This window comes from Arachis hypogaea, chromosome 20 (genome assembly GCF_003086295.3).
Source record: "Arachis hypogaea cultivar Tifrunner chromosome 20, arahy.Tifrunner.gnm2.J5K5, whole genome shotgun sequence".
In the NCBI taxonomy this organism is placed as follows: Eukaryota; Viridiplantae; Streptophyta; class Magnoliopsida; order Fabales; family Fabaceae; genus Arachis; species Arachis hypogaea.
In genome coordinates this window covers 119175769-119202969 of record NC_092055.1, presented here as the reverse complement: position 1 = coordinate 119202969, position 27201 = coordinate 119175769, and the positions used below count along the sequence as shown (strand labels likewise).

Here is a 27201-nt window from a genome sequence, read left to right as displayed (position 1 = left end):
TAAAAAGTATAATATTTATTAATTAATTTTATTATATTTTTAAATCATTCAAAAATGATTTTATTGATAATATATTAATATGTTTCAAAAACTTTTTTGGGGTGCTGAATCTTTGGGACCAAATTAGAAGTTAATTCTTTTAACGAAATAGTTCAGACTTCACGCACAAATCATCGTATATCACGTGTTTGAGATGACAAGGACAATAATTTGTTGTTCATGTTTTTTCTGCTTCAACAACAGAAACACTTGAAAACAACTTTGACCTCTTTCAGTTCTGTTTCACTCTCTCATTCTTCTCTTATTTTATCTTAATTTTTAATTATTTCTATAAAGAATTGATTGACACGTGGTCAAGTGAAGGCGTTCACTTCAGTTCAGTTTCTTCACACTCCTAAGCTCACTGCTCTCTTTTCTGTTTGGGGTGATCGCGTCGACAATGTTGCTTCTTCCCATTACCCCATTATTGTTGTACTTATAAAGGTCCAATCTTTTCTTGTTTTCACTGCCAAATTTTCTTCCTTTTTCATTTTTTCTTCAACATGGATTCATCAAACCAGAACCAACCTTGTCCCAACCGAACTTTTAATCACTTATACACAGAACCTTGTGCTGAGGAATCAGAATCAGGTTCACTCCCTTCCGAGACACCCCAGACCATGGACCCTAGAGGGTACCTCCTTTTCTTCTCTCTTTCTTGGGCTTAATTTTTTTCTTCTGTTTAATTAAATAGTTAATTTCATTCCTGTTTGTTTCGCCCTTTTTTTTATTCTGGTGTTTCATGTGTGGGTAATGCCGCAGAATGATCATAATTCATTAAAGTTTGAGTCTTTGTTGTTCCTTGCAATTTCTTTATTTTGGATGATGGTAATATAACCTTGCCTATATTTGTATTATTGTGGTTAATTGTTTTCCGTACAGGTATCAATTAGAAGTATTTGAAGTTGCAAAGAAGAGGAACACAATAGCAGTATTGGATACAGGTGCTGGTAAGACCTTAATAGCTGTGTTGCTTATGAAGAACATTGGTCAAGCTATCAGGTCCAGTGGCTCGAAAAAGTTGATTATTTTCTTAGCTCCAACCGTTCATCTTGTCAACCAGGCTTGTTCCCCGAGATTTTTCTCCCCTTTTATGGTTTTTCTTTTTTTCTCTCTTGGTTTGACTACAGTCGCAGGTTAAATTTATTTGCTGTTTTGTTTCCCCTTGCAGCAATATAAGAATATAAAAGATCTTACAGATTTTCAAGTTCAGGAGTATTATGGGGCAAAAGGAGTGGACGCATGGGATTTAAGTATCTGGGAGAAGGAAATTAGTGAAAATGAGGTATGTTTTTATGACATGCTCCTAATAATGCTACTTATGTTTGTCTTCCTTCAATCATGGTTGATTTCATTTTCATTAATTATTATGGTCTTTTTTGCTTTTGATGGCTTTGTTGGCAAAGATTAGTTATTTTTATATGAATTATCTGTATATGCTACTATAATTACTTAAAGAGTCTATGAATTTTTATATCAATGTGAATCTTTGAATGGCTTTTGGTGTGATCTCAAATCTAAGTGACATGTTTTACAAACAATTGGTTTGGTTAATTATGCTGATAAACTCATGAATATTCTTGGCCTAGCTCTATGGTTATTATAACCGTGATATTTGATGTTTAATAGGTACTGGTTATGACACCCCAGCTTCTTTTGGACGCTCTAAGAAAGGCTTTCTTGAAGATGGAATCAATATGCTTGATGATTATTGATGAGTGTCATCGAGCAACTGGTAACCATCCCTATGCAAAAGTAATGAAGGTGAGTTGTATTTCCTTCATCATACACTTTTTTCTCTTTTTGGCCGTTTTTGGTTGCTCTTTATTAGGTAATCAGAATATATTTACATATGATTTTATTGCCTGTGCTATGAAGGAATTCTATCACAAGGCTGATGAAAAGCCTAAAATTTTTGGAATGACAGCATCACCAGTAGGTAAAAAAGGTAACTTTTTTGTGTCCCTAACTATCCAGGTATACTGTTAGTAATTTCTTGATGTTGACTCATTATGTATTACATATTTGTTAGGTGTTTCCTCTTCTGTGGATTGTGAGGGTCAGATATCAGAACTGGAAAGTATCTTGGATTCTCGGGTATTAGTGATTTCTAGATTTTGACTCAATAATTTTTTTCCATGAGTGCACATGACTAAGTATCTTTTCAACAAAAAAGGAAGTTTAATAGATTTTCATTTTTTATTTCTTAAGAGATATACTGTAGAAGATAGGACCGAGATGGAGGTATATATACCTTCTGCAAAAGAAAGTTGTAGATATTATGACCAGGCACAATTCCCTGATTTGAATTTGAAGCCAAAGATTGAAGACTTGTGGTCCAAGGTATTTTTGGTTCATGTTACATGTATATGACTATGTTCCCCCTCAATTAATCTTCCTACATTAATGGATACTGACAGAAGTTATTCTCTTTGGACAGTCTGGTGCATTGTTATCGGAATTACAAAGCTCAACTGATGGTAACTCTAAGGATGTGGAGAATAAATTAAATACGCTGCATAAGCGGATGTCCAATGAACTTGCAAGAGTCTTGTATTGCCTTGAAGATCTTGGCCTCCTATGTGCTTATGAGGTGCTTATCAAACACTGAAATTGTGTAAACTGTAAAGAAAGATTATGCCATAAAGGAAAAGAAAAATGGAACAATGTTCTCTTTCTTTTTTCTAACATTTTGTAAATGTACTAAGAGTCCTGTAATTGATGGTCCTAATCTTTTTAATGACTGATTCTCCGTAGCATATGGGAAATGTACAAATTTATGTACATTCATCAATCATTTCCATTGTTTCTTATATTTACTAATAAATCGTTAATATGTACGCAGGCTGTTAAAATATGGCATGAAAATTTCTCCAAAGTCGAAGGAGAGTGTGAAGTTTACCGAAAAGGTTTTAGTCAGTGCAAAGCATTCATTGACGTAGTCATGCAAATAGTTGAAGAATCCCTCCATCTTGGTATGCATTTTGATATAATTCATTTGCTTATGACAAACTCACTTTTATACTAATATAGTAATTGTATTGACATTGTTATACTAATAAGATTTTATATACTAATATACATTTTTCTGTTTTAGAATAAATAAATCCTCTAAAGAGCTCATTAGTTTCTCGTCCAGTCATTCTCTATGAAAAATGATATGTTACGTTTTGGACAGCATTCGAATAAATGATACCATGCAATATTTGTTTGTGCATTGCCATATATATGGTCTCTGCATCTAATCTTTAACTATTGTTGCTTCAGATGATAACAAGATTCCAGAGCTTGATCTTAATTTTTCAAAGGCAGTAGACCTGGGATACTTATCTCCCAAATTACTTGAACTTATTAAACTCTTCCAGTCATTTGGGTATGGAACAATGGATCCATTTTACTTGTCATATAATTAGTTTTCTTTTGCATTTAAGTTGTATCACCTATCTATCATAAAAATGTTGATAATCTATCATGCTTTATGTTTGCAGACATTCATGTGAGGTATTGTGCCTTGTTTTTGTCGAAAGAATCATCACAGCAAAGGTGATTGAAAGATTTATAAAGAAAGTTCCACAGATATCTCATTTTACAGTTTCCTATTTAACCGGAAACAATACGTCAGCTGGTTCACTGACTGCTAAGAAGCAGAAGGAAACATTGGATTCTTTTCGTTCTGGAAAGGTACTTGTTCACTGCGTCGTATTAATCAAGTTGTAGCAAAGCCTCCTCTATTTTCAGTAAAATTCTCATAAATGTTGGTTTTGAAAGTTCATAATAGGTTATTAATCATTTTGTTTAGGTCAATATATTATTTACAACCGAGGTAATTGAGGAAGGAATTCATGTGCCAAAGTGCTCATGTGTGATACGTTTTGACCTACCGAACACATGTCGCAGTTATGTCCAGTCTCGGGGAAGATCTAGGCAGGATGACTCCCAATTTATTGTGATGTTGGAGAGGTGTGTATTCCAGTTTTTTCGGCTCTCCATGTGACATACACAGAAGTTATTTTGTTTCGGGAATTTCCTTTTTTCCCTTGAACATACTTTTAGTGCATCCTCCTTAGCAATTTCCGTTTAAATCGTTAATAATCCTTTTGTAATTTGAGGATCTCTAGTCTTCCATACCTTTTGTAACATCTTTCTCTCTTTTTGGTGTACAGGGGAAACATGGATCAAAGAAATAAACTGTTTGACATCATCAGGAGTGAGCGATCCGTGACTGAAGCGGCTATATATAAAGAAGATCATGCTTCTAATTTAAGGGTGATTACGGAAGTAAAATCAAATATATATTATGTTGAGTCTACTGGAGCATCAGTCAACTTGGACTCAAGTGTTAGTCTTTTAAATCGATATTGTGAAAAGCTCCCATGTGATGAGTATGGACCTATCCTATTCTGTGTTCTATTTTTTGATTTCTCGAAGCATAGTATCAAAAAAAAGAGAGAGAGAGAAAACTTATGAATACAATTTGAATTTTATTCTCTTAGGTACCCCCGTGCAAAGCCCAATTTTGAATTCCTGCCTTTTGAAGGGGCATACAGGTGTAAATTAACATTACCACCTAATGCAGCTTTCCAAACAATAGTCGGTCCCTTGGGTAAAGATGTCCGTTTGGCAAGGAATCTTGTCTGTTTAGAAGCTTGTAAGAAGCTGCATCAGATGCATGCCTTGAATGATCATCTTGTCCCTTTCACTGAAAAGCCTCCAGAAGCTGAACATAGTGTGCAAAACCAAGAATCTGGTACAGGATCAGGTGCAGGTATAAATTCTTTGCTAAATAATTTACTACCTTTGAGGGTAATTCTGCTGGAATATATTTCTAATTTCAATTTGCAATTACAGTTAACATATAAACTTACAAATATCCTTTGCAAGTATGTATTTGGTAAAAAAAAGGAAAATATTATATCATTGTCGCCTGCATACATGTTTTGGATATCCTTTACAGGATTTAACGATGTAGTGATGCAAAGAGAGCTACCTTTATGAAGCATCTTCCTATGGTGGCATGGAAGTAGTAGATACTGCAATAAATATATTATTTATGAAATTGTCATGATATAGATGTTTACTGGGAACAATGCAGTGACACCTCTGAACCACAATCCTTTTTGAAGTAATCACCATCAACTTTCAGATCTGATGGTCAAAGTGTTGTGTTTTGCAATCTATATGCAGACCCTACATTTACAATTTAGTATGTGTTTGGATTAACTGGGAATAAAAAAAAAATTAGTTTACAAAAATCAGCTCTGTGCTTAGAAATGTGTGTTGAAAAGGGACTAAGATTTTATATTTTATTTTGAATGTATAAAATAAGACTTTTGTCCGTGAATTACGAAAAGTATGAGATGTACTGTATTATTTGTTGAAGTGGGAGAAAGCTCAAGTAATTTTATGGTTAACTTTTGAACCTATGAATTTACCAAGAAATAGCTCAAAATTGTAGCTTTTAGAAAGATGCTATTTTTACCCTGTAGAAATTCAACATCGCTTTTTTATACCAAAAAGCTTTCTGCAATTGAAAGCTGCATTTATGATGGAGAAAGTTATCCAAATTAATTAGGCGCTCCCTTATCGGACACCTAAAAGTTGTTCATCATGTGACATGTACTTATTTTTTGATGTATGTGATAATGTATCATGTCTCCGTACTTTTCATTTTTGAAAAAGATATTTCAAATATTATGGATAAATGAGATACTAACTTATAACTATTCGACACTTGATGAATGTTTCCTGTTTGATTTGGTAAACTAAAATGCAAACATGTCAAAGTTCTACAATGATGTGTTAGTTGCATTTATTAAAGCATACATATATTTTTGCAAAAATACTATGAACACAAAAAATCAGTCATCATGTATTGTGTATATTTATGTCTTCTTGTTTCACACATTTTCATCTGAATTTCCTATTCCAACATGTATTTTACGTGGGTGACTGATTTTTGGTATATATTTTTGTACTGGGACATGCAAATTTTTGTTTTACATCCAAACTATTTAACTGCTTAATCTGCCTTATTTTAATCCTGCTTTGCTTTTTTGCATTTGCAGGAACCACAAGAAGAAAAGAATTACATGGCACAGCCAGCATTCGAGCTTTATGTGGTACAATTGAAGACAAACTAGACGGAGCCAAATTTTATGCCTATAGATTTGATTTCAAATGCAGCATTGTCGGTGAAATCTTCTCAGGATTTGTTCTCCTGATTGAGTCAAAGTTTGACGATGATGTTGGAAATATTGAATTAGATCTTTATTTGATAAAAAAAACCGTAAAGGCTTCCTTATCTTTCTGTGGACAAGTTTATTTGAATGCTGAACAGGTCTGGAAATAATGTCTTATCCATTGTAGATTGTAGAATAGATCACTGATAATAGTTTCTTCTGAAGGTTTAACGTGACGCTTTCATTGCTTTGTTGTCTGTTATCTACCAGATGATGTATGCAAAATGCTTCCATGAGGTTTTTTTCAATGGTTTGTTTGGGAGATTGGTTCATAAGTCCAAATCAGTAAAAGGAGAGAGGGAATTCTTGCTTCAGAAAGACACAAAATCACTGTGGAGTCCACACTTCTATTTGCTTCTACCACTACAAAAAGGGGATGATGAATCTAAAGGATCTTTGGAAATAAATTGGTCTGGAATAAGTTCTTGTGCTCCTGCAGTTGAATTTTTAAGGAACAAGTTTTCACTGGTTGCTGGAGATTATGATGGGGGCAGTAAAATTGTGTCACCTTGTGATGCTAATTCATCAAAGGTGGCCTGTGAAGGCACAGATAAAATTCACTTTGCCAATTGTGTAGTTGATGCTAACAGTATAAAGAATCGGGTAGTTTTGGCTATTCACACTGGAAGAATGTATTGTATTCTTGAAGCAGATAACAAGCTATGCGCTGAAAGTCCGTTTGATGGAAACGATGAGAAGTCTCCAGAGAACCACATGACCTTCGCAGAATACTTCAAGAAAAGGTGCCTGATTTGCTTTACCATACACCCCATATTTTCTCTTTCCCTTGCTTTTATTGCTTTGCCATTCATAGATTATTCATGTAGTTACCTAAACATCTTGATCATTGTCAGCTATGGGATTGCTATGAAACATCCAGGACAACCTTTATTACGTTTGAAGCAAAGTCATAATGCACACAATGTTCTTTTGAATTTCTATGAGGAAGGTCGGTTAATTCTATTCGAAGTTTATCTTGCGCCACTTTGCTTGTGAGAAATCTTCATTCAAAATTACATTATATACCAGCATTGCACATTTTTACCCTGACAATTCAAATGAGCTCTCATCCATGAAATTTTGAACTCCATATAAACCACAAGGGGGGAAAGCTTAGGTTCTTTTTAATCATATTAATGCTAAATTTCAAAACTTTTTGAGGTAAATTGCAAAATCATGAAATTTTTTATTAGAGTAAATTCAAATGTGGCACTTGTGGTTTTGTATACAACAGTAATAAAAAGAAAAAGGTCCTAAACCGCAAATCTTCATATATTTATAATGTTGTACCAAATTAAAAATGTGCTAGCAATGCAAGTGCGCTATGTTTAAATTTCTGAATTCTGATTATAATATATTCTGAGTTCCACAGATGAGAAGGATAAGTCATCGCAAATTGGCCCAGCAAACACCAAAATGCCTGCGCATGTTCACATTCCACCTGAGCTTTTATTTATTCTTGATGTTAAAAGACATGTTTTAAAGTCAATGTACTTGCTACCATCATTGATGCATCGTCTTGAATCTCTCACGTTGTCCAGTCAGCTTAGACGAGAGATAGATGGTCAGAGTAGCAATATCAGCATACCTAGCTCTCTGGTTTGTCCAACATGATTGGATTATGAGGATAAGATACTGAGTTTAATTTCTTCTTTTTCATTATGATAATCATATGCCTTTTTCTTTTCTTTCCTTTTTTCCAATGATAGATTCTAGAAGCACTGACAACCTTAAGATGCTGTGAAAATTTTTCAATGGAACGTCTTGAGTTGCTAGGAGATTCTGTTCTTAAGTTTGTAGTGAGCTGTCATCTCTTTCTTAAATATCCTAAGGAACATGAAGGAAAATTATCTGATAGACGGAAGTGGGCTGTTTGTAATTCAACTCTGCATAAACTGGGAATAAATCGCAAATTACAGGTACTAAGATTTTTACTAAGATTTTTATTACTTTGAATCTTTGATAATGTCAATGGAGTAGTGTACTTGAAAGCTTAAGCTGTTTGGTACAAGTTACGGATAATTTTGTACTTCACTTGATCATGATAAGCCTCAAAGAGACTTCAGGCATGGACATTCTCTACCAGGGTCAGTATTTAACTCTCAGCTTCCTTTGTTTGAAAACCACACTTTCGAAAGAGGGAAGTAAGAAACGGTGGAATACTTTATACAAGTAATTAACTCTTCAGATCCTAATCCTATGACATAAAATTGAACACAGGCACTGTGATCTTTTTTTTTTGTTATTTTTTCTCCCATGATTAATTTATTATGTAGAAATTTCTTTTATTATACGGTTAGTTTAATAATTGTGTGTCTTACATTCTGGGGATTTTTTATCCCAAAGTAAACTTGTTATGAGGCTTTCAATAAGTGGCCAAGCAATCAATTGAGTTAATTTCATATTATTGTGCTGTTTTCTTGAGTAGGGCTATATCCAAGATTCTGCATTTGAACCACGCCGTTGGGTTGCTCCAGGACAGCGTTCTATACATGTTGTTTCTTGTGAATGTGGGGTGGAAACCCCAGAAGTTCCTGTGGATGGAAAATTCCAGACTGAAGATCCAAAAGTTGTGGTCGGAAAGCTTTGTGACCAGGGTCACCGCTGGATGTGTTCAAAGACAATTTCTGATTGTGTTGAAGCTCTTATAGGAGCATACTATGTAGTTGGCGGATTGATTGCTGCACTACATGTCATGAAGTGGCTTGGCATTGATTCTGAGCTAGAACCGTCCTTGGTTGAGGAAGCCATTGCTGCTGCATCTCTCCATACATATGCACCAAAACAAGACGAGATTGCAACCCTTGAAATGAAAATTGGGTATAAATTTTCTGTTAAGGGACTCTTACTGGAGGCAATGACACATGTATCTGAGGCTGAACTTGGGATTGGTTGCTGCTACGAGGTAATGTGAAGTTTCGTGAATTCCATTCATAATTAACTCGCATAGATTAGTTATTTATTTACCGTCTAATATGCAAGTTCATTTATGGTGGTGTTATACACATTAGATATTATCTATTCGTTTTCTCAATTCCCACTACTTGACTTTCTGGCAGAGGCTTGAATTTCTCGGCGACTCTGTATTGGATCTTCTTATTACATGGCATCTTTATCAGAGCCATAAAGATATTGATCCAGGAGAGCTGACTGACTTGCGTTCTGCTTCTGTCAATAATGACAATTTTGCTCAAGTTGCCGTTAGACGAAACCTTTACCCACACCTTCTGCTCAGCTCTGGAGATTTGGTGAGCCAGATATCAGAATATGTTAAGGTCATTTCTGAATCAGAGAGCAGTACCAGATCACTCCCAGGCATTAAAGCCCCCAAGGTTGGTTCCTAGAGTGATCATTCTATGTTTCAAACTCGAGATATGGTTGCAAACTTGCAATTGATTTCACATGGCTTTTTTTTTTTTTAATGATTTGATATATTACTCTGACTAAGAATAGGTAAAATGAGTGAAGTAGTATACGCAAAAATAATCAAATACTTAAAAGTAGACTTAAAATTTACTCAAATTCAAGTATCTTTTGGTGGATTTATACATGCACTTGAATCAAAGGAATTAACCAAATCAATTTTAGTATTTTCCTGTTAGTTTTGTTAGAGATGATTTTAATGATCATTTTCTACGCATGATAGGCACTTGGAGATCTAGTGGAAAGTATTGCTGGGGCTATACTAGTTGATACCAAGCTCAATCTTGATGAAGTGTGGAGAATTTTCAATCCTCTGTTGTCTCCCATTGTTACCCCTGATAAACTTGAATTGCCTCCGTTGCGTGAACTAATTGAATTATGTGGCTCTCTTGGATATTTTATCAAAGAAAATTGTAAAAGGAAGGGAACTACTGTGCATGCTGAGCTTAGTGTACAACTGGAAAACACACTCTTAGTTCGGAAGGGAAACGGAATGACTAAAAAAATAGCAAAAGGAGAAGCTGCATTTCACTTGTTGAAAGATCTCAAGGTCGGTTCTTTTGTCTGAATATATTCTGAGATATGATATGTTCTTAATTTCTAATATATATTATACAGCCTCTTGTGGTCATCTTTCTTTCTTTATCTGTGATTGTACAGAAGAAGGGAATTTCACATGGCAGTAGCGTGCCAAAGAGAAAAAGAGAGAATCCTGACTATCTATGCGATTCGTCTAATCCAGAAACCAATATTGGTATTTGCACTGCTCTAACAGATGGACATTCGTCAAAGACAGTAGCGAATAAGAGGGCGAAAGTGGATGAAACTAACACAGAAGAAATTGCATCTGCTGTTTCTTTGCCCCACAAAGACTCATCTCCTGAGGACTCTGATTCCATTCCAGGTTTGTGTCATTGTTTTCATTCTTCATTTTTGTGCTTTTATCAGAATATAGACTGATGCTTAGATTTCTCACTTCATTGCTGATTCATCTTCTACAGTTATTGCATCTATCAATATGAAGAAAGGAGGACCCCGAACCACACTATATGAACTGTGCAAGAGATTACAGTGGCCATTGCCAGAATATGATTCAACAGAGTATAAAGATAGGTGAATCCACAAATTAATTTGTACTTCATCACTCATTCCTCATACTTTTTCTAATCATTTTTAGCATTCATATATGCATATTAGCTTGGTCCAAGTAATGACATGGACTGTGAAAAGAAAGAGGGAAAAAAAATAAAAGAAAGTTCTGCTCCGGAATACGGCATTACTTCTTACCAGTGTCTTTTTGTACAGATCCCTGTTTGAATCCAGCGAAGGCCTGGAAGGAACAAAGGGAGTCAACTGCTTTGTGTCAAAAATAACCTTGTGCATACCGAATGATGGTAATATAGAATGCACAGGAGAAGCTAGAGCTGATAAGAAGAGTTCATATGACTCTGCTGCAGTTAAAATACTTCATGAGCTGCAACGACTGGGGAAGCTTAAGATTGATGATGCTTAGTCTCTCTGCCTCTTGTATAAGATAATAGTAGTACCACGACTTTGTGGCCACAACACATAAGACACTATTATTTTGTGCCATTGATTTGACAAACTCTCTCAAATCAGTGATACAAGACCATGGTTTTTTTATGTATTGTGGGTGTAAAATTGTGGCACTATATTACCAATTTGGGGTGGAGAAGGACGAGTCCTGGGAAACAAAAAATGTCTCTTGAAGAAGTCCTCCCTGAGAGAACTGGGAGTAAAATAAATCACTAGATAAAAAGAGTAGGAAACTCAACACAGGAACACAGGAAGTAGGGTTATAATTTTTGTTGTATAACTTAACAATTTGATGTGAATTCAATTTATCACTTGAGTACGAAACAGTTATTATTCCTACACCTGAACTTACACTTGTTCCCATATACATCTTAACAACATTCAAATAATTTGGCAACACTTAAAATTCTTAAATGCCATCAAGACTAATTATACATTGAAAAAAAAAAAAAAAAAAACTTTGCATGCTACCTGAACTGGCCATTCTAACTTGGTTCATATACCTTAAGCCCTAAGTAATAGCTCATACACATTGGAGTTGTTGTCCCCAGTTACACGCTTCAACATTTCAAAACTAGTGCGACTTCCCAAAAATTCAATGCGTTTGAACAACACAAAGCCACGCTCTGCAGTTTCTTTACTGCGGTACACTGATCTAAGCCTATCAGCATGTCGTGAATCGGTATGAATTGCAGCTTCTATTTCTTGGTTTGACATATTCTCCTAACATAAAAGTAGAATTTACACAATCATTGTGGAGTCAGCGACTCAGTGCAAATATAAACAATAGAAACCAAATTGAACCAGAAAGCTAAGAAAACATGCATGCAAAATTTCAAGAGAATAAATATTGCACCTGATAAAATGCATGGATATGATCCAACACCTGAAGACATGTAAAACCATTATGGCTGAAGAAAGTTTGTGAAGAAGGACCCATCTCGGCAAATCGGTCGATTGGGAAGAGTATGGTGAGAAAATGGCTTTTAAATATCAACTCTGATTTCTCGCTGGAAAAAGGCAGGGAAATTATTAAGATTACAAGAATCTAAATAATGTCACATGCACCACAATGAAAATATAAACCTTATGGCATAGAGGGAGCCAACAACCTTTCGGTCAGATGACGAGTGGAGTTTGAAAATGAAGCTTCTGAGTCCTTGCCATCCCCTTTTGCACCAAGAAATATTGAAGTATTATGATTTTCAGTATGATCTTCAACACTGAAAGAATCTGTGTAGATGGAAGCAGCTGAAGTTGGCTCGGATATAGACCAGCTGATAGAGTCTAGAAGGTTGTTAGGAGTTATAGGACGAATTGGAGTCTGACAAGTCTGAAAAGCAAAGTCATGGATCCAATGTTTAGTCATATATAGAACACGATGAATTCTTACAGCTGTGTCACTTAGGAATCATTTATGCACATGCCTAAAACTCTCAAATTCTTCCAGTACTGGCTTACAAAATTAATCAGTTGATGCTCTTCAGAAAAAAAATTATAAAACATCAGCAAACTGGTATTCTTAGAGGCCCTAACAGGTAGGTTCAGGTCAACTGTCGTATGACTTTGCAACAGAGACTGACCTGCATTTGCCTACCACGGCGACTTCTTACACCAATTTTTGCAGCATTCACTATTTGTTGCCTCTCGTGGTAACTATATTCACTTTCACTGCCCTGATGAACTTCATTGTCTTTTTGCTTCTTTATTTCCTGATATATCAATGAAAAACATGTCATGATTCCATGATCAAAGAAGCAAGTGGGCGGGCAAAGAGAGGGGGGGGGGGGTGTTGTTTAACATCTAGGGCTTTAGAACTTCATAATATAATAAGTGAAGCCTTTAGCATCAGTTATAAGGAAAAAGTGTCAATAATCTAATGTATTAAACCCCACAACAACTTATTTAAGTATTTCATCACCCAATATATCAAGGTTCACGTCTTTGTAGATACAACAAACAGAATGTTATCAATAATAGTACTACATCTTCTGCCAATATGTTGATAATCCGTGTTTACTGTCTAATCACACACGACTAGAGATACATACAAGCACAATAGAAAATGGGATAGTGAATTCAAGGTTTTAAAGGAGTATAATGAGAAATTACCTCCCTTAAAATGCCATTATGAATGTCTTCAAGCATCAATCCAACTTGCTTTGCCAAATCAGCAGACATATGAACAAGCCTTTGTGCATATTTCTCCTTGGCTGTTTTGAGAATCCACAGTGGCTGAGACAAATCATATATCAAAGAACTTCATTGTGATATAAATAATACTTCTAATGTGCAATATAACATTAATGTCTTCCAGAATACTTATTGGCACTTTTAAATAAGCAATGTAGTAGAGCAAGCCTTCAGACACAATTGCATGCCTCCAAAAAGAGTCATTCCCATTTTTCAGATTAATATTAAAACACAATTTAGCACATACTGTGATGAGGTTACTCGAATATCCAAGATATCTTTGTACGAATGTCCCTTCAGTCACTACATGACTAACATTGCAGCCAACAAACCATCGTTCCGTCAGACTAGCACCTTCTCTCGTGGCAGTATCAACAACCTATCAAATGTGCAAAGCATCTAAGTTTATTGGACATGCACTAACTTAATTGAAACACGGAACTCATGATGACCACCCTATGAATAACAGACTCCATATAATGTGGAAAACATCACATACAGCTAGTATGAGCAGAAAATCTCTGGATTTTTACTTTTAGGATACATCATTTTACCTTGTTCCTCAATTCACATGAAATTCCTGGATCAATATAGATGGAGTAACCAGATAAAGTGAAGTCCACACTTCTATTAGATTTTCTACCAGAAGATCTTTGAAATTCTTCAACATTATCAACGTTCTTGGTCTCACGTAGACTTGCTGGAAGACAAGAATTTTCGGCACCGGTATACCCAGGAAGCAGTTTAAAGTCATCCAAGCGTGTGTTATTGTCCACATTACTCTTCACACTGTAATGGGACTCACTCAACCTCACTGCAGCAGATAAAATCTATTTCAGTTCATAACAATTACAGCTAAACAGCTCAATTTTGCTATCTAATATTTGATTACTTATCATCATCAAGACAAAAGCATTCGTTTTGAGAATACAGTCTTGACCGGTTGCTTTTGTAGATTGAAAATTATGGACTATTTGACTGAAAAAGAAATGAGCTCAAGTACCATTTTTCCTGACACTGTCCACGAACCAACCCAGTGTGACAACAAAGAGACCGTTTTTTGCTCCATGCTTTAGCGCATGCTCAAACTTGCGTCCTCCAAAACTGTACTGATTGTTAAGGATTTAATGGCAGCACCAAACCAGTGTAAATACAAAATGAATAGAAGATATGAATGCCAGGGAAAATTGATACCATGAAAACAACACGATCAAGAGAGGCCAACTCTATGTATCATGTAATAAGGTCTTTCTGATTCAGTAGAATCAAATTCAAGTAGAAGGCTTAATAAAATACAATATAATATTTTCTCCTGAAGCACATGAAAGCTAGAAGAAAAAAAATTGGATTATACAGTTTTCTTTTTCAGTGTGTGACAATATACAAAAATGCCTAATCCTACTAAACCATTGTGCTATCATCACATAAGAAAATTAATATGTTTCAGAAAGAGGAAAGGATATCTGAACCACCAAATGGGTACACTGTGGATGCAAATTGGGGCTATACTGGCCACCTAATCTTTCTGTTGCCTCCATGACTTGATTCCGTGCTTCTGCCAAAACAAAAGCAGCAGGGATTACTCCACAACTTGTGACACATTGAGAGAGAGAGAGAGAGAGAGAGAGAGAGAGAGAGAGAGAGAGAGAGAGAGAGAGAGAGAGAGAGGGGGGGGGGAGGTGGAGGAGCATAGGAATCAGGATATTTATCTACTCTCAAATATCAAATGATATACAACTTAAGTTAATCCTTCTGAACAAGTTATATATGAACATTTTTTTCCAATAGAAACGGCTTATATCAGCAGTCTTGATTTGCATATACGCTGTTGGAAGACTTCCAGATTTACTTGACATCTATTTTACAATTTATATTACAAGAAGCACAATCATCAATCCCCTTCTCTCTCACCCCTTCCTCTCTTTCACAAAACAACAAAAAGGGACAGAGAGCCTGTTCACTGTTTCAATAAACAAATGATTCTTTTCCTTTTGTCTCAAGGGAACAGTATCCAGACCTTATTACCAAAACTCAACGAATCAGGCCAGACTCTGAAGAGAATATGGATCTCTTAGTTTATTTATTTATTTTTTCATTAAATGCATGAAATTGAAAAAAAAAAAAAAAAAACTGGACAAAATTGAAACCAAATTCAATACACCAAAGATGAAATTGAGACAAACTCTCACCTTTGGATAGCCCAGTAACGCATATAACAAGACCAGCAAAAGGAGCATTTGATCGAATATGTGGGGAGGACGAAACAGAAGACATTGGCTCCAATGGCTGCAGAGCTCTGAACGAAGATGAAAACAGCCTTGAGCATCCCTTGCCACTCACAACATCAACTCTACCATTACCACTACCCATAATAACAGCTACTGCTAAAATGATCAAGAAGATTTTCACTATGCAGAAATTTCAAAACCAAATTATATTCCAATTACTGGGCAATTGAGAATCCGGAGAGGCATATACATACTACATAACTTGAAATTCAGAAAGGAAAAAAACCCCCATTAGCCAATAAGAAAAGAAAAAAGATAATGAAAGAATTGAAAATTAGAGGTGGGCTAATTTAGTGCAAACCCATATCACGTTAAAGTGATCAAACAAGCCCAAAATTGAAAATTTCAGCAAGTTAAAGAAGGTTCTGACTTCTGAGCAACAAAGACGGAAACAAAAGGAATCTGAGGTTATGGAGTTGGAGACAAAGAAGGAATTTTTAAGAAGGAAATGATGTGTTTGTTGTCTTGTTTTGCAGAGTGCAAGGACAAGAAGAAAAGGGGAATTTTTTTGAATGCGGTGCTCTCTCTCTCTGACGAAGTGAAAGTAATGTCTCGGTCAGAGTTTTATTTCTTTCTCCTTTTCTTTTTCTTCCTGCGAATGTACGCAAAAGAAAGAGTTTTCTTCCATTTTTAAAAAATCTCTGCTTTTGTAAAATGCATTTGCATCATGTGAAGAGAGAGAGAGTGTGTGAGTGTGTGGGGCTTTGTTGTAGCAACACAAAAAGCGGGTCAAAGTGGTGCTCAACCAAATTGAAATGGAACAACGTAACACAATCACAATTAACCCAAAGCAGGGTTTGCTATGAAGAAAAAGGTTTGGAAACTTGGAGCAGAACCCTTTTCTTAAAGTGAGCGCAAAGGTGCTATTGTCATTAGTGTAGTGCACTTTACTGCAGAATGAATATGATTATTGGAAGAGGAGTTACCTTCGTGTGGTGTTGCTGGGGATCATGGTCACCGGAGAGACTCTTATTTGATTTACTGTTTCAGAACAGAAAATTGAGAAGAAGGGTCAAGCTTAATCACAATGATTCTTGTGTCAGACATTTTATCGAACACCTTAGCTACTATTCTTTTGCCTTTCACTGAAGAATACCGTGTGCACGTATAGAATTTGAGTTGGCCCAATCTTAATTCTTATGCAGTGTGAAATTATTATAGAGGGAAAATTTAACATTCTACCAAACTCACTGGCATGTTTAAATAATAGTTGGAGCGCCTCCTTGTTTATTTTGACTTTATTAGCGGCTATTAATTTTTTTTATGCCTTACTGTTTTCTAATTACTTTTCTTTATTTGATAAATAAAGCCACCTAAGATTATTGTTCTTACAGAACCTTTTTCTTTTTCATAGACAATTTTATCTTTTGTACAAATAGAATTTGTGAACTATGCTTAATATTATTATCTTTGCTGTTTGATTGCTTAATATTATCATTGCTGTTTGAATTTCTTTGCGGTAGTTTGAAGGCATTGATTACTGATCACTGAATTGACACAATCTGTAGAAAATGCCAACTTTTTCCCCTCAAATACAAAGCTATGATGAGTGGGTTATATATAATTTACAATAAAATTTTCTTACACATATTATACATTCTCTATAATCTATATGGTCATGAGTTATGTCAGGTAGACAATGAAAAGTGCGAATAATGTGAATAATAGATTGCATTTCAAGTTCACCAAAATAACAAATATTCCATCTCACTTATCCGTCACAATCTTAATTTTTTACCTTTCATCTTTCTCCATTGTATCGTCACCAATGCACCTTACTGCGACTGCTACCGTCTAAAGAAGCAACGCACACTGCCATTACACCTTCTTTTTCCATGCGTCGTACCGCTTTTGTGCCCCCTGCAACTGACGCCGTCACTACACCTTCTTCTTCCTTGCATTGCGCCTCCTACTCTCGACGCCATTGCTGCACTTTCTTCTCCTATGCATCGCGTCACCCCTGTTCTCTCTGCAAGCGACGCTGCCGCTGTGCACCTTCTTCTCTCCTCGGTAACGTCACACCATTGTCATCATCTTATCATATTAAAACTAATTCTAACTCAATAATTTATTTAATTTTTAAAAATAAAATTTTAAGATTTTATTATTAAAATATAGAAACAATTTTAGATTGGTGAAATAAATAAATTTTATTTATATTCATAAAATAGTTATTAAATAATAATAATATATGAATAAAATAAAAATATCTAATAAATTAAATATATTATAAGTCAAAGTTTAAATTTGATAATAAAATAATAATATTATCTTATATTATACAATTTGAATTAAGTTTTAAAAAAACAGATTTATAATTCGATTCGATCTATGTAGTTTGTTAAAAAAATAAAAAATCTAATCAAATTTAAATTAATACAATTTTCGTCGATCGATTTTTGATTTAAATTAAATTAAAACATTAATTTTATCTAAATCAATTTGGATTTAAACCCTCCATTCTTTTACCTATAATACAAGACACATCAATGACAAGATATGAGATAAAGAAAGAAAAAATAGAATGAAACTAATTTTGCAAAGCATCAAAACTCACGATGTTCTTTATATAATTTTTTTAATTAAAGCAGCTATCCATTAATATATAGGACAAAATTGTACATTTTTTCAGAAGTTTTATGCCATCTTTTCTTTTTCTTAAAAAAAAAAAGACCTGACAATTCAATATATTATTCTTATTCCATCCTGTGAATATCCGAATGAGACTTTGGATGCAAAAGCTGGTGGATATGATATGTATGTAACTAGAAACCTATAATCAACCTCTGCCATATTTGGTTAACCTCTGCCATATTTGGTTAACCAGTTTCTTTGAGTGTAGTCAATTTCATAGTTCAACATAAACAAATCAAGCTGGCATCCGTATCATCTTATTAATTCTGTTATTATATATATATATATATATATATATATATATATATATATATATATGCTTTCAAAAAGTTTCACCTTAAAAGTCACCACATATGGTTTCGTGTAGTTACGTATGATCACAATCCTTATTATGCATAAAACTCTATTACAGATGTGTCTTTGTCAACTACTCGAAGCTCTCTTCAACAAACACCACACCCCCTTCACCTTGGATAGAGTAAATATATAATAACAGGACCACCTTTAAATAATACAACTTTATCATCCACTTATTACTTATTATTTTTTTTTCATCTTATCCTCCAAACTAACAAGTTAATAATTAATTTATTATAAATTTAAATTATATTAAAAAGTCTAATTTAATAAATTACTGCATACACTAAATAAAATTTAAACTCTAATACTTATTTAAACGAACGAGTAAAATTATTCGACTAACTCAGGTTATTTTATTAGTACTTATTATTTGATGTACGCATATACTGTAACTTTACAAAAAAATAAAGGTGAGTTTTATTCAATTTCCTCTAAAACAACATGTAAATTACTTTGTATGACAATGCACATTTTAATTAGATGTTTAATTTTAGTTTGAGTTAATTTAACCCACTAAGAGTTAATATCTTAACTAAAGTAGTAGGGCCATTTTATAATTAAATAATTTTATAAGATGAATGATTATATAATTTCTGTAAATATTAAAAAGTAAATTTATGTCTTTTACTATTGTTCTGAAACCCAATACATCACAGCTCCCATTTCTCTCTGAACTTGAAAGAAAAAATCAACTCAAGCCCTACCCACCCATTGACCCAGTCCCACCGCCTGCAGCCTCCGCAGCCACGCCAACCACTGCAATCAACTCAACCCCGCAGCTCCGCAGTAGCTTTATGAAGGTATGGTGTTTGATATAACTAATAAAAAGTTACTATTGAATAAAAGATTATTATCTGCTGCTATTTTTTTCATTAGTTTCCTGGTGCCATTTTTCCTTTCTATAGGACATATGTGATTGCGTGGTGAAAGAGTTGGAGACATTAGGTGTTTCAGGGTCTTTTGGCTCTAAGATGTCTGATTATTTATAAGTAGCCAATAAAGTAAAAGGGTATGACTTAAGAAGGTTGAATGAATCCACTGAATTGGCAAGTGATGTTGGGCCAACAAGCATTTTGATAAAGGATCCAAGAAAAAAAAGAGGAAAGCATAATTTGGGGGAAGAAGAAAAGATTCAGTTTTTAGTATTTTAGTAAATTATACAATTATCCATTTTGGGATATAATTTAATTTTAAAATAGTTTAACCATAGTTAACATAACAACCAATTAAAAAGTGACATATTATAGAGGATAATTTAAATGTTATTATAGGAAAGGTAGAATAGAATTTACCAAAAATAAAACTAAGATCATATAACATTACTATGTATATATTGTCTTTCTCTCTATTTTGTATTATTATCTAATATTTTCAAGTTTAAATTAGATAGATAAACGTGGTATGATGCTAATAATGTTATTTTATCTTTTTTTGTAAAACATGACGCAAATTTATCCTATAAATATAATTTTAAAGATATCAATGTGAATATATATAAATCAGAAATTATTTCGATATCTCATTATTAGAAAATTATTTATTATAGATAGATATTTTCGACAAATTTTATCCCACAGAAATACAGATAGATTTTGCGAGAGAATTTTTGTCTGAAACAAAAAAAAATGAATTAACATGAATTACAGACGGAAAAGAGAATCTGTCGATAATTCTGTCAAAAAAATTAAGTTTTTTTATGGAAAATAATTACCGATAGAAAATCTGTCTGTATTTAAATAAACAAAAATACTGTATTTTATTAAATTATTATAATATTCTGTCGAAAATATTAAAATAAAAATTGGCATTACGAGCTCCTCCTCATTTCACATCTCTATCCCCCGCGCTTCCACACCCATCCCCTCTAAATGCTCTATCGATGGCGCCTCTCAGCCTTGCACTGCCATCGCACCTTGCGCCGCCATCACACCTTGAAACTCCGTCACACCTCTTCCCGACTCTTCTCTGTGTTGCTCATGTTGTTCCCTTTCGAACCCTAATGTGCATTTTCCTGCCACCGTCTTCGTCGCCTCCGTCTTCGTCGCCTCACCTTCTCCTGCGTTCACTCTTTCTACCTTCCCAGTGTTGCCCTTCGAGATTTTCAAACCGTACGTCTTCCATTTCTCTATCCCTTTCTGAGATTCGCACTGTCCTTTCCCTTATTTGAATTTATGTGTATAATACCCTAATATGCAGATCCTTATACTCGAGTCATAAGCCAATGATATTACGGTAATACGATTCAATGTAGAATAATAATAAGAATATATATGTGTGTGTTTAATGAAAGAATTAGTAAACAAGAAGCTTGAAAAGGAATAAAATAAAACCGCGAACGAAAGACACTCTCGTACATAATTAAATAGTCACTAGTCGCGACTTGCAAAGTTTAGGCCGGCTAGGGTACAGAAATTTAAAACTAGTTTGACAACAATATTCCTATCTCTCCCAAAGATACATCATCGCTTCTATAGCAAGTTACAAATTAAACATTTACATACATCATATTGAAGTTTTTTCAACATAAAAAAGAGAGATTCTAAAGTACAAAACAGAATCAAATAAACTTCGCCGCCGTCCAGACGAATCCAGCTCACTACTGAGCACCAGGAGCTGCATTTGAAAAACAGAGAATATATACGGAATGAAAACTCCCGACTCATGGGTTTTCAGTACGGTAAAAGTGTCAAATAAATACAATGCACTATAACATAAATTTACTAAGCATATTAAACTTCTTATCTCTTCATATCCATCCTAAGTTTTCACTAATCCATAATTTGGCAACTATCATAAGAGATTCTAATTCTAACCCAATATTCTTCATACTTTCACTACCTTCCAACCGAATAATCCAAGAACCGAACCATCCCTCAAGTAATTCAGCTTTTATACAAATACAAATAATACAGACAAGTAATACACAAGTAAGGCAAGTAAGACAATTAGCAAATAATCATGAAACATGTACAATTAGGTAAACCAAAGTAGTTAAATAAATTCAAACAATTCAAACATATACATATGATGTATGTCTGCCTTATGACTGATGAGTCTCATCTGTCGGTTATAAAGCCAACCCGACATGTCCGGTAGCTAATCCTGGACAGAACACCACAATATGGAACATGTATTACTCGTCTCTCCATGCCGGTGTTTCACCCAACCCATAATAGGTATTACTCGTCTACTCAGGTAGGTGCCTCAAACCATAACCCAGGTAGGAATTACTCGTCTATCCACAGGCCATGACTCAGATAGGAATTACTCGTCTACCCATCATCTCGGATAGGGATTACTCGTCTATCTTCAAAGCCTCATATCGAATGGGAATTACTCATCTATCTATAAAATCATAACTCGGATAGAGATTACTCATCTATCTACAAAATCATAACTCGGATAGGGATTACTTGTCTATCCCTAAAGCCATTACTCAATATCTCATCAATTCGTGTATCTCCTTCTTCAACTCCTCCGATACCAATTCTATCTTCTTTCACTCACTAACCCTTACTTCGTGACTCAAAACCTTACTAATAAATTTCAATAAGAGTTTTTAGAGGTTTGGAAAATCAGAAGAATGTTTAATAGTTCAAAAATAGTGAATTTCCATCAAATCAATAGTTTCAGGGGTTTGAAAACTTGTCAGAAAGGTCAAACGGTGTAAAATAGAGTTATTGTGCAAAACAGGGTAGTGTTCGTACGCATAAGTGTTGTGCGTACACACCCAACAGAATGACCTTCCTAACCTGTGCGTACACACACACACACACACACACACACACACACACACACACACAAAAGAAATTATGGTTTTCTGCATTTAGAAAAATTTCAGTTTTCTACACCTAATTTTCGATGTCCATAACTTCCTCTAAAAAAATTCCGATTTTCACAAATTTTATACCGTTTTAAAGCTCTTGAAATGATCTTTAATTTGAAATAGGTTTCATTCAAATCCAAAATTTGAGGCTCAAGTTATGAATCACCGAAGTTCATTAAAAATCAAATTTTACCCAAAAAGTTCAAAACATCTATTTTCCAAATCCTCATTTTCAAACCAGACCATTATCAACCAAATCAATTACAAAATACTCAAAATCAGTACTAAATACTTATCAACCATTTATCAATCATCCAACCATTTGAACTATTCAATCCTCAATTCCTCAACTCATTCAAAGTTCTCAATTTAATATACTTCAAGTTAATACTCATCAATAATTAACACAACAACATTTGTTCATATATCAACTCATATTCATTCAACCAATTCATACTCATACCCCCCACAATACCCCTAATCCTCATCATAATACAAGCATCACTCACCTTTCTTACCTTTTTCTGGCCTCTGACCCAAATTCACGGCCTCCGACCCAAAATTTATCAATTCAATATATATATATATATATATATATATATATATATATATATATATATATATATATATATTACTCATAAATATATAATCATTATCCAATCTCAACATTATCTATACCAACATCAATTCCATAATACCATATCAATTCCCTCCATACTAATATCAATCTCGTCCATACATCCACTACACATATCAACATATTCAAATATGCTATTCAAGTTTATTCCTAGGGACATCTAACCTAGGAATTCACATTACACCACACGATACTTAAATGAAATTTAAATCGTACCTTAATGACAGCGGTTTATACCCAACATATCACAACTCAAGCTTCCAAGGCTCTCAATCAACACCAATAAGCTTTTAGCCACCAATACCTTGTTCCAAGTGCTCCAAATTCAACCAACAACACTAATATAACTAAGTTCACATATACATAAATCTAGGGTTCATAAAATTGATAAATCATAATGGTTGGAGGGTTTCTTACCTTAACCCATAAAATTTGTTGATGAAACTCATCAATTGACTCATACTAAAGCACCCTTAAATAACCAAATCTATTTTTTTTGAAAGCTTGTTTCTTGTTTCGATTGTACCCCAGTAAAAATGGATTTCTCCTCATTATGTATGACTGAATTGAAAATCATTTTTGGGGTTAGGATTTTGTTCATATTGACTAATTTTTTTCGGTAATACAAGATTGATCCATGGCTCTGTTTTTATTTTATTTTAAAGCAATTTGTTTGTATTATGTCAATGAAGTTCATTATTTCTGCTGAATTTTTATTCTAGTGTTGGTTTAAGATTTTTGCATTTTATTTGTGAAATTACCTTATACCTTAGTTTTCCTATTGACTCCATACCATATGTGAAGAATGGTCCCTTTCATCTATATTTGGAAGTAATTAAAGCTGAGTTTCATAATGTCAATGTTTAAAGCGAGTGGTTAAGGGCATCCAACAATCATCTACCTCATTTGCTCTAAAGAAAATCCATAATTCTTAAGAAAATCAATTTGTTTTAGAATATGTCTTTTTGTGAGGCTAACTATCTGTAGCATCTTCTCAACAATTCTTCCAAAATCATTAGGATTCAGTACAGAGTTGAGTAAACTTCTCTAATTCACAAGCTTTGGCTGAAGGAACTACTGCAATTTCATTTAAAAGAAAAGAGATATATATGCACTAGTTTGGAATTACAGTTTATTATTTAAGGATTAATTTGATTAAATTTTACAAAATTATCATGCTGGGGACCAAGTAGGTGTCACTTGTGTTTGCTGACATGTGACTTAACGTGCTAAGTCAGATTATGTTAATATTGTCAATAAGAGAAGTGACAGAAGGACTAACGTAGCTAACTTAAATTTTTTTTAGGAATGAATTTGATTAAAAAAATTTTTCGAGGACCAAAATCGAGATCGCAATATCTTTCAAGGATCAATTTAACTATTTATTCTAATAGTACGAGAGTAATTTTTTGTTGATGAGTATGAATTTAGATGAATTTTGCGTTTTTCTTAGTATTTGTTTGGGCGCCGTTAAGTTAATAAAAATAATTTTTTCAATGAAAAAATATTTTTTATTTTTTAGCGTGTTTAATAAATTTTTAGTAGTACAAATAAAATCACTAGAAAAATTTAAAAAAATATATTTTTTGAAAAGTTACAATTTATATTTTTTTAAAAAGATATTTTTTACATAATAAATAAACAAACAATATTTTTATATTATTATATCCAAATATAATTGATAAATAAAAAAATAATTTTGTAAGAGATATTTAACTATAAAATTATTTTTACCTTTTCATAAGATCTTTTAAAAAAAGATAACTCAAAAAATATTTTTTCTTAAAAGCTCACCCAATCAAACCTTAAATATTATTATTAGAAAAAGTTAGGGTTCAAATATGTTGAAAATGATGTTAAAGGAATAATATTGAAATTTAATGTATTTTTTTAATGAAGTAAACAAAATTTTAATGACGGTGTATTTTTGTTTAAGGAAATTCATCTTTTATAAATATAAGATTAATTAAGTGTTTTGCAGTTAATTTTACTAGTGTTCAAATTTTTTATAAAATGGTAATTTACTCTAATTTGGTTAGCAAACTATAGATGAAGATATATTCTTTTTAAAGTGATTGAAATAAATAACTAAGGAAGATATAATAAATATAAAATAAATATAATAAATATAAAATAAAAAAGTGTAAATAGGAAACACTAGTATTAATATTCACTACAATTAATATTTCGATATAATAGAAATGATTTATATATATATATATATATTAGTAACGTATGAAAGAGAGAGGGAAAAAACTTTTGTATATAGGTAATAGAGAGAGAGAATTGTTATTGATTGTGTAAGAAAAATAACAGTGTGTTATTGTTGTACATCAATTCTCTGAGACCTCACTATTTATAGAGATAAAATATTGACTTTTCCAAACTTCATTTAAGTTCAGTTTGGCTTGGGAGTTTCATTCTTTCATAGGAAAAATCAGTCATCCATATAATGAATGAGCATCCACATCATCATGTTTATCACAACACTCCTCCTTGTGTAACACCCTAACTACCAGAGCTCGCGCTTCTGGCTGCGCTACTCTGATAGCTCGGACATTACGACGACTTTTATACTATTTAATACTAAAATATGAGCCTGTTTGAAACTTTAAACCGCAAAACCGCTCCCGAAAATTACTTTCGTTCGATAACGTACATCCATAGATACCATACAACTTACAAAAACTCATAAAGAGTACATCCATATATATACATACATATACATAAATAATATTACAAACATTAACCAATACAATTCCTATCCCTCTTACAGAATAAATCAAGATAAAGGCGATGGTACAAAAATAATAATCTAAAGCAACATAGAGCATCTCAATAACAAAATAAACTCTTCATGACTTCTACGCCCATATCCTGAAAGGGGGAAAAATGTAGGGGGGTGAGAACATCATCCTTGAAAGGGTTCTCAGTAGAGGGTTTTTGGGAATTACTGTAATAGGATACATGAAGATAAACCGTACCAGTGATTCATAACCGTCTTATGCCTCTTTTCAAAAATAACGGTTTACAATGAAAGTAAAGTCGGAAACCTTTTCGGAAAGAAGAACCGTTCAATTCTCAAAAACTCAAACGCCTTTCAAAATGGTTTATCTATGCAGAACCAAAATAGCATTTCATAATTTTATTCCAAACCAAAAACACAAAACCGAAATCAACCATCAGTTCATCTCTTTCCAACCACGGCCCTAGGCCCAAACAATCCAACCAACAACCAATCACCACAATCCAACAGAGTCCCAGATGCAAACACAGATAGGAAGTTCAAGCACAAACAAACAGTTATTACAAGTAGAACAGTTAGCAATTAATCACATAGGCAAACCAAGTATAATATGCACACCCAACCAATGTCACACAAATGCATATGATGCATGCCTGTCCCTAGTGGCTGATGATATCATCTGTCGGTTATAGAGCCAACCCGACAAGTCCTGGTAGCTAACCATTGGACTGTCCCTCTGTCGTGCATCCCCAACTCGAGTTATACTCATCATAAACTTGATCATAATCATGATCCATATCCATCACCCTCACTGGTGAATATTTATCCATCACCATCACTGGTGAATATTTATGGGGGCGAGCTCATCCAGGCCTTTCACAGTGCTCGGCCACACTTACGACATTGGGTTAACAGAGCTTCGAGTCTCAACCTGGAGCACATGGTGGCTAGCCATTGCTACTACCCAGGAAAACCCTCATCTCCAATAGTGGAAGTGCAAAAATCACAATTATCAATAATTCAGCATATACATGCATTCATTCTCATCCATGGATCAACATCCATCTCAGCCATCCGGCTTACGGTTCAGTCCAGAACCAGCCAATATTGATAATCACACACAGCCATTCCGGCTCACGGTTCAATCCAGAACCAGTCAATATTCATAATCATACATAGCCATTCCGGCTCATAATAAAACAGCACTTCCACCATTCAAAATCATCAGATTTATGAAATCGGCATTTAAGCCATAAATC

At 33.9% G+C, this 27201-nt stretch overlaps 2 protein-coding genes across 6 annotated transcripts; one reads left to right on the top strand and one right to left on the bottom strand.

Moving 5' to 3' along the window:
- The first annotated feature begins 172 nt into the window (after nucleotides 1-172).
- LOC112784060 (endoribonuclease Dicer homolog 3a) lies at nucleotides 173-11597 on the top strand. Of its 2 annotated transcripts, XM_025827164.3 has the most exons (26): nucleotides 178-483; nucleotides 604-673; nucleotides 922-1102; nucleotides 1211-1324; nucleotides 1669-1803; nucleotides 1918-1987; nucleotides 2072-2136; nucleotides 2251-2382; nucleotides 2480-2632; nucleotides 2885-3014; nucleotides 3307-3412; nucleotides 3528-3720; nucleotides 3839-3999; nucleotides 4203-4421; nucleotides 4533-4804; nucleotides 6105-6376; nucleotides 6489-7021; nucleotides 7133-7227; nucleotides 7651-7877; nucleotides 7988-8197; nucleotides 8707-9183; nucleotides 9338-9610; nucleotides 9925-10251; nucleotides 10362-10605; nucleotides 10703-10814; nucleotides 11007-11597. In XM_025827164.3, the coding sequence occupies exons 2-26, from the start codon at nucleotides 660-662 to the stop codon at nucleotides 11212-11214; spliced, it is 4923 nt and encodes a 1640-aa protein (XP_025682949.1). In that variant the 5' UTR covers nucleotides 178-483; nucleotides 604-659; the 3' UTR covers nucleotides 11215-11597. The 2 variants fall into 2 exon arrangements, with proteins under 2 accessions (XP_025682948.1, XP_025682949.1); XM_025827163.3 differs by having other exon boundaries at nucleotides 173-673.
- Nucleotides 11514-17267, bottom strand: LOC112784061 (uncharacterized). Of its 4 annotated transcripts, none has more exons than XM_025827165.3 (11): nucleotides 16666-17267; nucleotides 15641-15832; nucleotides 14915-15006; nucleotides 14455-14557; nucleotides 14006-14265; nucleotides 13699-13830; nucleotides 13371-13493; nucleotides 12842-12970; nucleotides 12371-12591; nucleotides 12115-12268; nucleotides 11514-11981 (listed from the first exon to the last, which is right to left on the bottom strand). In XM_025827165.3, exons 2-11 carry the CDS (start codon nucleotides 15819-15821, stop codon nucleotides 11763-11765), a joined length of 1614 nt encoding a protein of 537 aa, XP_025682950.1. In that variant the 5' UTR covers nucleotides 15822-15832; nucleotides 16666-17267; the 3' UTR covers nucleotides 11514-11762. The 4 variants fall into 4 exon arrangements, with proteins under 4 accessions (XP_025682950.1, XP_025682952.1, XP_072085808.1 ...); XM_025827167.3 differs by having other exon boundaries at nucleotides 15641-15747; nucleotides 16666-16914; XM_072229707.1 differs by having other exon boundaries at nucleotides 15641-15835; nucleotides 16666-16865.
- Between the last annotated feature and the right edge of the window lie 9934 nt (nucleotides 17268-27201).